The following is an 11962-nucleotide window of genomic DNA, read 5'->3' on the forward strand; positions in this document are numbered from 1 at the left end:
AAAGAAAGAAAGAAGAGGGAGGGGGAGGACGGAGAAGAAAGAAGGAAAGAAGGAAGGAAGGAAGAAAGAGAAGGGAGGGAAAAAGGAAGGAAGGAAGGAAGGAAAAGAAAGAAAGAAAGAAAGAAAGAAAGAAAGAAGGAAAGAAAGAAAGAAAGAAAAAGAAAGAAAGAAAGAAAGAAAGAAAGAAAGAGGAAGGAAGGAAGGAAGGAAGGAAGGAAGAAAAGAAAGAAGAGGGAGGGGGAGGACGGAGAAGAAGGAAGGAAGGAAGGAAGGAAGGAAGGAAGGAAGGAAAAGAAAGAAAGAAAGAAAGAAAGAAAGAAAGAAAGAAAGAAAGAAAGAAAGAAAGAAAGAAAGAAAGAAAGAAAGAAAGAAAGAAAGAAAGAAAGAAAGAAAAGAAAGGGTTCAGTAAGGGCCAGGGAAGGAATGACGTGACACTTGGGAAAAAGGAAGAATTCTGGCTGGAATAAAAAGGAAAGATGGAGGAAGGAAAAGTGGACGGGAAACAGCCTCAACAGCCTTGATGGGGAGGGCCTCCTACGTAAAGGGAGGAGGAGGAGGAGGAGGAGGAGGAGGAAGCAGGCAGACCAAAGGGCAGAGATGAGAATGCTCTGCTCTGGGCTACCAAACAGCAACAGAGATTTGAGCTGGGGGGCGGCGGAGGAGGGGGGGCAGAGGAGAGGGGGAGGAAGAGGGCCGAGACCCCCCCTTGCAGTAAAAGAAAGTGCCACCCAGATCCTGCCTAAGAGAGTGGGACCCCACCCCCCACCCATCAGAGAAGTCTTCCCCCAGCCCGAAAGACCAGGGGCGGGGAAAGCCTGGCCTGGCCAGAGACCACCGGCCTCTCCCGCCTCCCTGTCCAGAGTTAAAAGGGGAGTGGTGTGTGTGTGGGGGGACAAACAGCCCAAGACCCCCAACTCGGAATAGCAGCTGCGTTGGAAGGGAGGAAGGCCCCGTCCCCTCCGGCACGGAGGTATCATCCGGAAAGCCACCTTCAGAGAATGATGAAGAAGGAGGGGGAAAAAAAACAGGGGGAGGAGGAGGAGGAGGAAGGGTCTGGACGGTGGGGAGGGGGCACGACCCCGCTGCCCGGCCTGTCCCAGGCGGCCCCCCCCAGCCCTCCCCCCCCCCAAAGCCATCGTGTCCCTCCGGTTCAGCAACAGCTGCTGCCTCCTTGTTTCACCGGAGTGCTGTCGATTTTCAAATTGGGCCGGTCCCCGCCAGACGTGGCCCCGGGGCCCATCCGCTTCTTGATCTCGGCCGCCATCGTCATGAAGGACTGCTCCACGTTGGTGGCGTTCTTGGCGCTCGTCTCCAGGAAGGGGATGCTGAGCGAGTCGGCAAACTCCTGGCGAGCAGGGGGGGGGGAAAGACAGTGAGAAACGAGATCGAGATTCGGGCAGGAGCACGATCGGGATCAGGATTTGCAGCGGCTAAGTGGGTCTGCGGGGGTTAAACTGGCCGTGCCCGATTTTATTTTAATTTGGATCCAATGAACTTTTCTCCCCTCCCCCGGTGATTGAGTAAACCGCTGCGGTCGTAGAGCGAACGAGGTGGCCGTTAAGCGAATCCAGCTTTTTTGCTTGCGGGAAGGAAGCGAGGGGTGGTAAGGGATGCTGCAACCGTCGTAAATGCAGGCCGGTTGCCAAGCAAGCTGATTTCTGATCCCGTGAGTTGTAACGGTTGTTAAGTGCGAGCATCGGGCCATAAGGCCCGTCGTAAGTTCAAATGGTCCCTAAATGAACTGTTGTAAGTCGAGGACTGCCTGCGACATGGGGATACACCCCGCAGAGACGCCTCCGGTTCTCAAGCCCAGCTGACACCCCCCCAGGCTGCAGACCTCGACTTGGGGTGAATGTAGAGGCCCTGCGCTTCCGGCAGCTGGAGGCTCACCTTGGCGGTTGTGTAGTCCACCACCTTCTTTGTGGTTAAGTCGCACTTGTTGCCTACGAGCAGCTTGTTGACGTTCTCGCTGGCGTAGCGCTCAATCTCCTGCAACCACTGCTTGACGTTGTTGTACGATTCCTGGGCGGAAGCGAGAGAAGAAGGGGCAAGGTGAGGCCTGGAGGGGGCGCCAGGCGCTACTCCAAGGCCCATAACCCTTGAGGAGGACCCGAAAGGCCAGGCTGGCATTTCCCAGCCACGATTTCCAGGTGGGACTTCAATTCCCAGAATCCCAGAGCCAGCACGGACTTCAATTCCCAGAATCCCAGAGCTGGCACAGGAGGACTTCAACTCCCAGAATCCCACAGTCAGCATGGCCAGAAAGAGAATTCTGGGAGTTGAAGTCCACCCATCTGGAAGCGGGGAATGCCTGCAGCTTTGGGGCACAACCTTCTGCTACTCCAAAGGGGTTAAAAAATATCCTGAAAAAAATAGCCTCCCACTGAATTTTGGCCCTCCTGTCCAGATTTTCTCCAGGCGTTTGCAGAGGCAAGGATTTCAAATTAACAGCGATAGCCTTTAGCTGGCGGAGTAGCCATTTTTTCCTCCTCCTCTACCCCCGTAATTATTATTTATGTCCTTTTTCATTTTTTTTTGGGGGGGGGGGAAGAAACTTATCCCATTGTAATAGTAATAATAAAGTTGGAAGGGACCTTGGAGGTCATCTAGTCTGACCCCCTGCTCAGGCAGGAAACCCTACATACCATTTCAGACAAATGGCTGTCTAGTCTCTTCCTAAAGACTTCCCGTGTTGGAGCATTCACCACTTCTGGAGGCAGGTTGTCCCACTGGTTAAATTGTTCTAACTGTCAGGAAGTTCCTCCTTAGTTCTAGGTTGCTTCTCTCCTTGGTTAGTTCCCAGGTGTGTTAAGCCTCCGTGGTCCTGATCCTCTTGTTGTTGGAACTGGCCCCCTACCTGATCCGTTACGTCGTAAACCACGATGATGCCGTGGGCCCCTCGGTAGTAGCTGGAAGTGATGGTCCGGAACCGTTCCTGCCCAGCTGTGTCCCACTGGAGAAAAGCAGAGAGAGGGGTCAGCAGCCTAATCGGACAGAACCAGGGGTCAACGCTGCTGACATTGGATGTTTTTGCACGGACGACAGATGGAAATGTAGCCATCTTTTTCCCTTTCGCTTTTATTTATTTATTTATTTATTTTATTTATTTAGATTTATATACCGCCCTTTCCCGAAGGACTCAGGGCGGCTTTTAGAGTTAGATGATGCTGGGGAGGGGGGGGGGATGTGAATGAAAGTCCAGCTAGACACAGCAACACTAAACTTAGCGTGAGAATCAAGGTTACTGAGGCCAGAGCTGATAAAAGAATTGGCCCGGTGCTTCCAGCTAATTGGGGAATGTGATTTATGACTGTTAATTGGAGGAGGGAACTGTGCTTTGATACTAGGTGCCCAGGGGAGGGGAATTCAGTTTTTAGCTTCGATTATGTAAGTGCCGATATTCTGCCACTCGAATAAAAGATCCTTAAACAAGGCCTCGAGGTTCTTTGGAAGAGTTTCATCTGTCGGAACCACGACAGACCACCTGGTGATTTCTTTTTCTTTTTCCCCCCAAGCTGAATCCCCCTAGCCAGCATGCTGGATCTCAAAGCTTCGTCCAATTTAGTCAATGGTTCAGGAAAAAAAAAAAAGGACACGGATTTTTGATTTTTAATCGGAGGCTCCTTCTGGAATAAAACGGAATAAAAAGCAGACAGCGGCGGTGGCTATCCTGCCCTTCTGGATAGCCCGTCGAAAAACTTACAATCTGCAGCTTAATGGTTTTGCCATCCAGTTCAATCGTTCGGATTTTGAAGTCTACCCCGATGGTGCTGATGTAGCTTTCCGTGTAGGTGTCATCCTAGCCCGGAGAGCGCGGGGAAAAAAAAGAAAAAATAAATAACTCACCGCAGAGAAAATGAGGCATTCTGTCAAAATCCTAGCCCTTGAACCCCGTTAATTAGCTCGAGCCACAATTCTAACCGTCCACTTCTCCAAACAATTGCAAAAGGTAAAAAAAAACAAACCCCACACGATTTAAATCAAGGCGTCCCGCTCGGAAGTGGAATTTAGGAGGAGTCCTAATCCCTGGCCAACAGTTAAAGACGTTTCATGACAAAAAAAAATCCTTCCCCCCCCACCCTAAATAAAGGGGATTTAAGATTTGAAGGTGTGGCAGAAAAGAAATTCCAGAAGCACATTTAATGCATTTTTTTTTGCCCCCCTTGACCTCCGCTTCCCTCGAAACATTCCTAAATTAGTAGCGGCTCCGAAGGGCTGTTTTGGGTTGGAAAGACGGAAGGGTTAGTAAGAAAAATAGCTATTTTGGGGGGAGAGTTGTAGATACTCACGGCGAACCGTAGCAAGAGGCAGGATTTCCCCACACCAGAATCTCCAATCAGAAGCAACTTGAACAGGTAATCGCTGGAGGGGGGGGAGGACAAAAACAACGACACACAAACACACACAGAGATCAAAGCGGGAAGTTTGTACGTGTTTCTTAATCTCTGGGGAGAAGTTGACATACAGGCAGTCCTTGACTTAGGGCCAGAACGGAGCCCCAAATTTCTGCTGTTAAGTGAGACAGTCGCTCAGTGAGTTTTGATCCATTTTACGACCTTCCTCGCCCCACTTGCAAGGAGAATCACGGCAGCTGTTTAAAGAGTGTGGGCGTGCTTAATGGCCACATCAGACCGGCTAACTCAGGGGTCTTCCAACTCGGCCCTTGGATGACTTGGTGGACTTCAAACTCCCAGAATTCCTCAGCCAGGCACGCGTCCACAAGCCATCAATGGGCCAGGTTTGAAGACACCCACCCCCTAGGCCACGGGTAGGCAACCTCGGCTCTTTTATGACTCATGGACTTCAACTCCCAGAATTCCTGAGTCAGCTGACTCAGGAATTCTGGGAGTTGAAGTCCATGAGTCATAAAAGAGCCGAGGTTGCCTACCCCTGCCCTAGGCTAACTCAACCTTTCCCATCCAGATGTTTCTGTAAATGGGCTGGACTTCAAGTCCCAGGATCCTCCTGTTGCGTGACTTTTGCCTTGACCTGGGGCAGAACCGGATCAGGGAGCCAGTTATCCGATACGGCACTTTTCCCTCCTCAAGATTAAAACGCGGATAAAGTCAAAATGCCGGAGGAGCTTTTGAGTGACAGGCAAGAGAGGCGACAGGAAGCTGGCGAATCACCAGTCGGGTGAGCTGGCACTTTTCCTGACTTCAAAAGTAGGAAGGGTGGGACTCCCACTTCCTCTGGACGGGGAAGGGAGGCGTTGGTTCCACTCGCCAGGTGGAAACGGAGGCTGCGGTGACGTGTGAACCTGAATTCAGCCTGCAGGCCCAGGCAGGAACACACCAGGAAGGCCCAAGAGAGGAGGAGAATAGGTGTAGCTCAGGGTTCAAATGAGGGGTAGCCCTGATGATGTTACCTAGCCTGGGTCATGAGACGTCTGCAAGAAAACCACCCAGCTCAGAGAGCATCAAGAACCCCACAGTCCTCCTCCTCCTCTCCGCAAACCCCTTCTAGTACTGATGATGTTCCCTAGCTGGGTCATGAGACGTCTGCAAGAAAACCACCAAACTCAAGAGAGCGACAAGAACCCCATAGTCCTCCTCCTCCTCCTCTCTGCAAACCCCACATTCCTCTACCACTGATGATGTTTCCTAGTTGGGTTATGAGACGTCCGCAAACAAACAAACAACACATCAAGGAGATCGCTTCTAATCCTGTGGAGTTTCAAGCTACATCCAGACCCCAGTTCCAAACTTCCAACGCGGAGAGCGAGGATTATAAGCTGGGGTGTAAAAACAAATTTCCCAGAGCAAGCATTCTGCCCCGGAAACCGGAAGTTAGGAGCTGTAGGTGGTCTTCGACTTACGGCCGCCGTTAAGTCCCAGATTTGGGTTGCTAAGCGAGAGAAAGAGCATTCATCCCCTTTTTACTACTTTTCTTTAGTCGGCATGTAGGCCTCAATGCCGTTGCCGTCTTGCCTTGCTCGTTAGGCAAATCCCTGCGGTTATTAAGCGAATCAAGCAGTCACTAAGCAGATCAGGCTTCCCCCATCAACTCTGCTCGTCAGAAGCCGGATGGGAAGGTCGCAAAAGGGGATCACAGGACACACACACACACACACACACACACACTCACACTCAGGACAGCGCGATCGTCACAAATACAAGCGTCTAAATTTTGATCACGTCTGCTGCAACGGTCGTCCGTGGGTCGCTTTTTTCCGTGCCGTCGTAACTTCGGTCGCTAAACGAACGGCTGGGAATTGGGGAGCGCAAAGCGGGCTCTCCAGTTGTGAAGCTGAAGGGGGCTGAGGAAACGAAGGGCAATTTTGATGGGGGGGGCGGGGCGGGGGAAGAAACGGTCCTTTCAAGCCGTTTGCTAAACTTCATAACGCTTCCGTGCCGCCACGCCGGCTTTTCGGAAGCGACTTGAGGAAGGAACCGTCCGTAACCACAAGGCGACACTTGCTAACAACGCCAACAGAAAACGCTCTTTCTTGCCCCACTCCTATCGGAAGGCCACATCTCCTCCGGGAGGGAGGCAGAGCGAGGAGGCAGGGGGGAAAAAGGGCTTGTAGGCCAGAAACATCCTCCAAGTATTTTAAGAGGCAGGACTGCGCCGAGCTGAGAGCATCGATGCGGCTCTTCGGCATGAAATATTTAAGGCTCCACAGATCCCTCCGGATGCGGCAACAGTCATAAGTTGCCTTTTTTTCCAGCGCTGTTGTTAACGTCAAGCAGTCACTAAGCGAACTCTTGTGAAGTCGAGGGCAATCTGTCCTGAATTTTCAGCTTCTCACGAGGGCCTCTTGAATGCCTCATACCTGCAAATCAGCCTAGTGTGCCTCTGAGCTCCTGCAGAGTGCTCGCTCCGCCTCTCCCACCCAGCGAGCAAAGTCCGGCTTCCTGTCACTTGGCATTAAGCAACCAGGAGGGTGAGTCAAAACTACTACGGGCCCCTGGTGGAGTTTGCAACATCGGAGCAACCTTCACGCATCCAGCTCCAAGGCCTCAACGGATTGAGCAACCGGATCTCCTACAGTGATCACGCGAGCCCGGGACACGGCGACCGTCACAAATAGGAACCAGTTGCTGAGGGACAGAATTTTGACCACGTGGTCACGAGGACGCGCCAACGGTCACGAGGCACTTGTCACTTAGAACAGTCCCTAAATGAATGGCTGTAAGTCGAGGACTGCCTGTAGCAGAGTAACAAGAGTTGGAAGGGACCCTGGAGGTCTTCTAGACCAACCCCCTGCTCAGCCAGGAAACCCTATTCCACACGGCTATCCAGTCATTTCTTGAAAACCTCCAGTGATGGAGGAGGGAGGGAGGGAGGGAGGGAGGAAGGAAGGAATAGAAGAACAGAGTTGGAAGGGATCCTGGAGGTCTTCTAGACCAACCCCCTGCTCAAGCAGGAGACCCTAGACCAGGGGTCGGCAACCTCGGCTCTTTTATGACTCGTGGACTTCAACTCCCAGAATTCCTGAGCCAGCCAAGCTGGCTCAGGAATTCTGGGAGTTGAAGTCCACGAGTCATAAAAGAGCCGAGGTTGCCTACCCCTGCCCTAGACCATTTCAGTCACTTTTTGTCAGTGCTGCTGCAACCTTGAACGCTCACTAAACGAACTGTTGTAAGTCGAGGACTGCCTGTAGATAACCACAGACGCCTCTTCTACATTCTGGCTGCCGGCATCGCCTCTGATAACGACAGGCCAAATATAACATTATAAATAATAATTATCATCTAGTCTGCAGCCATTCCTGTTTGTTTGACAGCCTGGGCCCCACTTTCTAGCCAGGACCTGCAATCAAGAAATAGATCCCAAGGAGGAAAAAAAATGTTTTGTAGGTCGGTAGTTGAAAAAAAACAACAACCCCTCAATCCACACACACACACACACACACACACACACATTTGAGGCACCTGGCAACTGGTTCACTTTTACGACCAGCTTGGGGGGGTGTTTCATAGTCATGGCACTGAGACTTCAGGGGAAAGGATTTCTTTTAATGACGTGGTTTTACGACCATCGTAAAAAGGGTCCTACAATCAAGGCATCCGGACTGATGACCCGTGTCCCACCTCCTCGTTGTGGCCGTAAGTTGAGGACTACCTGAAGGCAAAAACAGGGCCGCATGCTGACAAGTCTCTACAGCTAATACGCAAGGGATTTACACGAAGGAAACGTTACAAGGAATAGCTCTGGATAATCCCATCCGGTGGCACCATTTTTAGAAGGAAACAAGAGGCTGAATTGTTTTAATTTTGGTTTGGCCTGTACGATTGAACTCACGTCCCTGTGGTTTGCAAAAATTAACTCTACGGCTTAAAGTGATGTGTCAACGCCACCAGAGCTCAGCAGAGAAGCAAATTAAGTCCCACAGAAGCTTTCAAAGATGGGACGGTGTTTATTTTGTCACAGCAAAACTCTTAAGGCGTCCTGCGGCACCTTAAGTGAACTTTGTAGCTCAGCCTTTCCTAAACCAGAGAGGAAGGAGGACCAAATAATGTTAAGGGCAAGCAAAGCCTGTTAAAAACCTCTAATAGAGTGTTAAATAACTATTCACTCCATACGTGAGGAGGGTTTTCCTCTGAAAAAGCCAGGTGAAGGGTAGCCCTTAACATAAGGGAATGTTTACATGAACTGCAAGATATTTCATCGAAAGTGCAGCAAAGATAAAGGCTTCCACAATATGGCTTTCCGCAATTTGAGGCTGAAATAGCGACAGATTCCTGATTTTTCCAAGAGGCACAAAAGAGAACACAAAAGTTCGATCAATGTGCTTTTGCGCTGGGGAAATTTTAAGATCCATAATAGAGGAAGGGGCTTTCTTGGGGGGGAGGTGGAAATAGCTACTGGGAAGCTGGAAAAAGACAAAGACTCCACAGTACAGAAGAACAGAGTTGGAAGGGGACCCCCAAAGGTCTTCTAGCCAACCCTTGCTCAGGCAGGAGGCCTCGTACCAGTCTAAGGGAAGGGATAAGTGAAAACGGCTTGGCTAAAAGAACAGGGGGCTTTGTGGCGTTCCCACCTTATACACTAGAGCAGGGGTCTCCAAACCTGGTAACTTTTAAGACTTGTGGACTTCAACTCCCAGAATTCTCCACGGCTGTTAAGGGAAGTCTGGCTTCCCCATTGACTTTGCTTGTCAGAAGGTCGCAAAAGGGGATCATATGAGCCCAGGATAATGTTAACATGCGTCAGTTGCCAAACACCTGATTTTTTTGATCACGTGATCCTGGGTCGTAAGTATGAAAAAAGGTCATAAGTCACTTTTTTCAGTGCCGTTGTAACTTTTTTCAGTGCCGTTGTCGCAATATGAAGTTGCAAGTCTAGGACTGCCTGTTTTACATAGGCCAGCATGAGACTGGTGGGCTACGGGCCGTTACTAATTTTAAAAGGGAAAAAATTAAAAAATACACAGGGTTAAAAAGCATTTTAAAAAATATATTAAAACTATCAAAAAAATATAAGACACCTTTTCTCGCAACATTCAAGGTCTCTAAAAAACATTTCTGCCTTGGCCATTTGTTTTTCCCATCACTGAAGAGGGTCCAAATATTCCAGCACGAGTAATAAGCTGTTTACACCCAAGGGTTGAGTTGGACTATAAATCCATAAGGCTGTGTCATCTGGGAATGATGGTTTTGTTTTTTGTTTTAAAAAAAGCCTTTTGGGAGGGGAAGCAAAAGGGAGCAATGTTGGGGAGAAAACTGGCCTTGCTGTGGATGATGGGGCGGCAATGCCCACTTGTCTGAAGGGGGAGCCAGCCATGGGGGAAGTTTACCCAGTTGGGGATTATGGGCTTATAATTCCATGACGGGAAAGGAGGAAAGATGATGAGTTTGGTATTTTTAATGTAAATGTATTGGCTGCCCAACTCCAGGGGAGAGGGGGCTGCAGCTGTGGATGATGGGGTTGCAAGCCCCCTCTCCCAGTAGGGACCACCTTGGGGAGATATTGGCCTTGCTGGGGATGATGGGGCCACTACCCCATCCTCCCAACAGGAAACAAGCCCTGCTGTGGATGATGGGGCCACCAGCCCACTCTCCCAACAGGAAACACCCTGGGGGAGGGGGAAACTGTCCCTGCCGTGGACCATGGGTGACAATTCCACCATTCAGAAGGCCTCAACTCTGGGGAGGGGGGGGCACTCCCCCAGCTGTGGACGATGGGGCCGCAACTCCACCTCTTTCCCCCCCCATGAAGGGGTTTACAAAGCCGCCCTCCAAGCAAACACCCGGCTGGGGATGATGGGAAACGCGGCCCATCCCCTTCCCACCCTCCTCACTTAGGAACCCCAAGCCTCGGCCCGGGGTGGGGGGCTGATGGGGCGTGTAGTCCGCCCCCTCAGGAGATTCCCAACCCCGGGCGGGGACGATGGGGCTTGTAGTCCGGCTGTCAAGGAGCCAGGCGAGGCAGGAGGGCGTCCTTCCCGGCATGGGAGAGGCGGAGGGAGACGCTTCCCTCCCTCCCTCCCTCTCTGCCGGAGCCACCCCGGCGGCGGGCGACACTCACTACTCGGGGTTCATGGCGGCAGCGGCGGCGGCGGCTCCTCCGCGGCGGGCGGGCGGCTGGCTCTGCTCGCGGCTTCTTCCTGCCTTGCTTCCTTCCTTCCTTCCTTCTTCCTTCCTTCCTTCCTTCCTCCGGCCTCCTTCGGGGCTTCCTGCCTGGCGGCTCCGGTCGCTTCTCGCACAAGATGGCCGCCTCTCCCCCGCCCTCACCCCGCAGGGGCGACTTTATCACCGCGCACGCGCGACGCGCGCGGGGCACGCCGGAAGGCGTAGTCTTCGCGCTGACTTTTCTCCCCCCCCCACCCACCTCCTCTTTTAAAGGAGGAGGCGGAGCCTCATAGTTAGCCAGGTGCGGCTCTCTCTCGCTCGCTTTTTTTTTCTCCCGGCCGCGCGGGCTGACGGGAAATGGAGATTCCGGCTTCCTTTTTTTTTGACGTCAATCCTCGTCTCCCCCCGCCCACTGGAGCTGTCTTTCTCCCGTCATGGCAGCCGCCCAGAGGCACTCTGGGAAATTGAGTCCTCGCCGCTAGGGTGCCATTATACAGCAGGCGCCGTATTATTAAGTGATGTATTTAATTAGATATTAAATAACCTGATTGGCTATTATTGAATTATGGTCAAATGATATGACCATTTAGACCCAGTTTATATCTGAAATATTGAAATTGGATATTAAATTGGATCTGACCATTAAGACCCGGTTTATATGTGAAATATTATTTAAATTGGATCTAATAATATGACCCTTTAGATCCAGCTTATATGTGAAATATTTAAATAGATGTTATTTAAATATCTAATTTTAATATTTTGCATCTAACGACTGGGTCTAGTCAAACCTGTTTATCATTTACATATACAAACTTATACGTGCTATATATTTCTGGCATTTATTACACAGTATTGTTAAATACGTTCTCTATTTATATACCAGGTAATCCGACTTACTTTTGTTTAGTGACTGTTCAAAGTTACGACTGCACTGAAAAATGTGACTTAGGACTGTTTTTCACACTTACGACTGTTCTAGCACCCCCGTGGTCAACTGATCAAAATTTGGATGCTTGGGCAACCGACTCACAGTTATGACGGTTGCAGCATCCAGGATCAAACAGCCACCTTTTATTCCCTCCACAATAACACGGGTGTGTTCCTAAGGGTGTGTATACGTCTAAAAACACAACCGCACATTTAAATAGGGGTTGGCTTGAGAGCTGAGGAGATTATCTAGTCAGCTCCCTAAAAACAGCCTTGGAGATTCATATGACTTTTGATTTTTTAATTGCAGGACTCCAATCGGACACGACTGAACAGAAGGCAAAATAAATTAAAGGAAGAGAAGGGTGAAGGAGGATGAGGAGGAAGAAGACCAACCACGTTGAATATTCCTCTCATTTTATTTCTACAGCGACATAATACAGAGCACAATTCTTTTCCTCTCGTTTCACCATTAAATCTCTTCTCCACACGCAAACACCCACCCACCCCCGTGC

General features: G+C 50.5%; 1 protein-coding gene across 1 annotated transcript; it reads right to left on the reverse strand.

Moving 5' to 3' along the window:
• Positions 1-960: 960 nt before the first annotated feature.
• On the reverse strand, positions 961-10770 carry LOC308675495 (ras-related protein Rab-1B). Its single transcript, XM_081340884.1, has 6 exons — positions 10474-10770; positions 4290-4362; positions 3704-3799; positions 2858-2953; positions 1891-2022; positions 961-1345 (listed from the first exon to the last, which is right to left on the reverse strand). Exons 1-6 carry the CDS (start codon positions 10485-10487, stop codon positions 1151-1153), a joined length of 606 nt encoding a protein of 201 aa, XP_081197010.1. The 5' UTR covers positions 10488-10770; the 3' UTR covers positions 961-1150.
• Between the last annotated feature and the right edge of the window lie 1192 nt (positions 10771-11962).

The sequence above is a fragment of the Vipera berus genome, assembly GCF_964194415.1.
Source record: "Vipera berus genome assembly, chromosome: 16".
Taxonomy (NCBI): Eukaryota; Metazoa; Chordata; class Lepidosauria; order Squamata; family Viperidae; genus Vipera; species Vipera berus.

Excerpts from the sequence above, each read along its gene's own strand:
- LOC308675495 (XM_081340884.1), bottom strand. Across the intron at positions 2,023-2,857 it reads TTTACGACGTAACGGATCAG|GAATCGTACAACAACGTCAA; the intron begins GTAGGGGGCCAG and ends GCTTCCGCCCAG. Across the intron at positions 1,346-1,890 it reads TGGACTACACAACCGCCAAG|GAGTTTGCCGACTCGCTCAG; the intron begins GTGAGCCTCCAG and ends CCTGCTCGCCAG.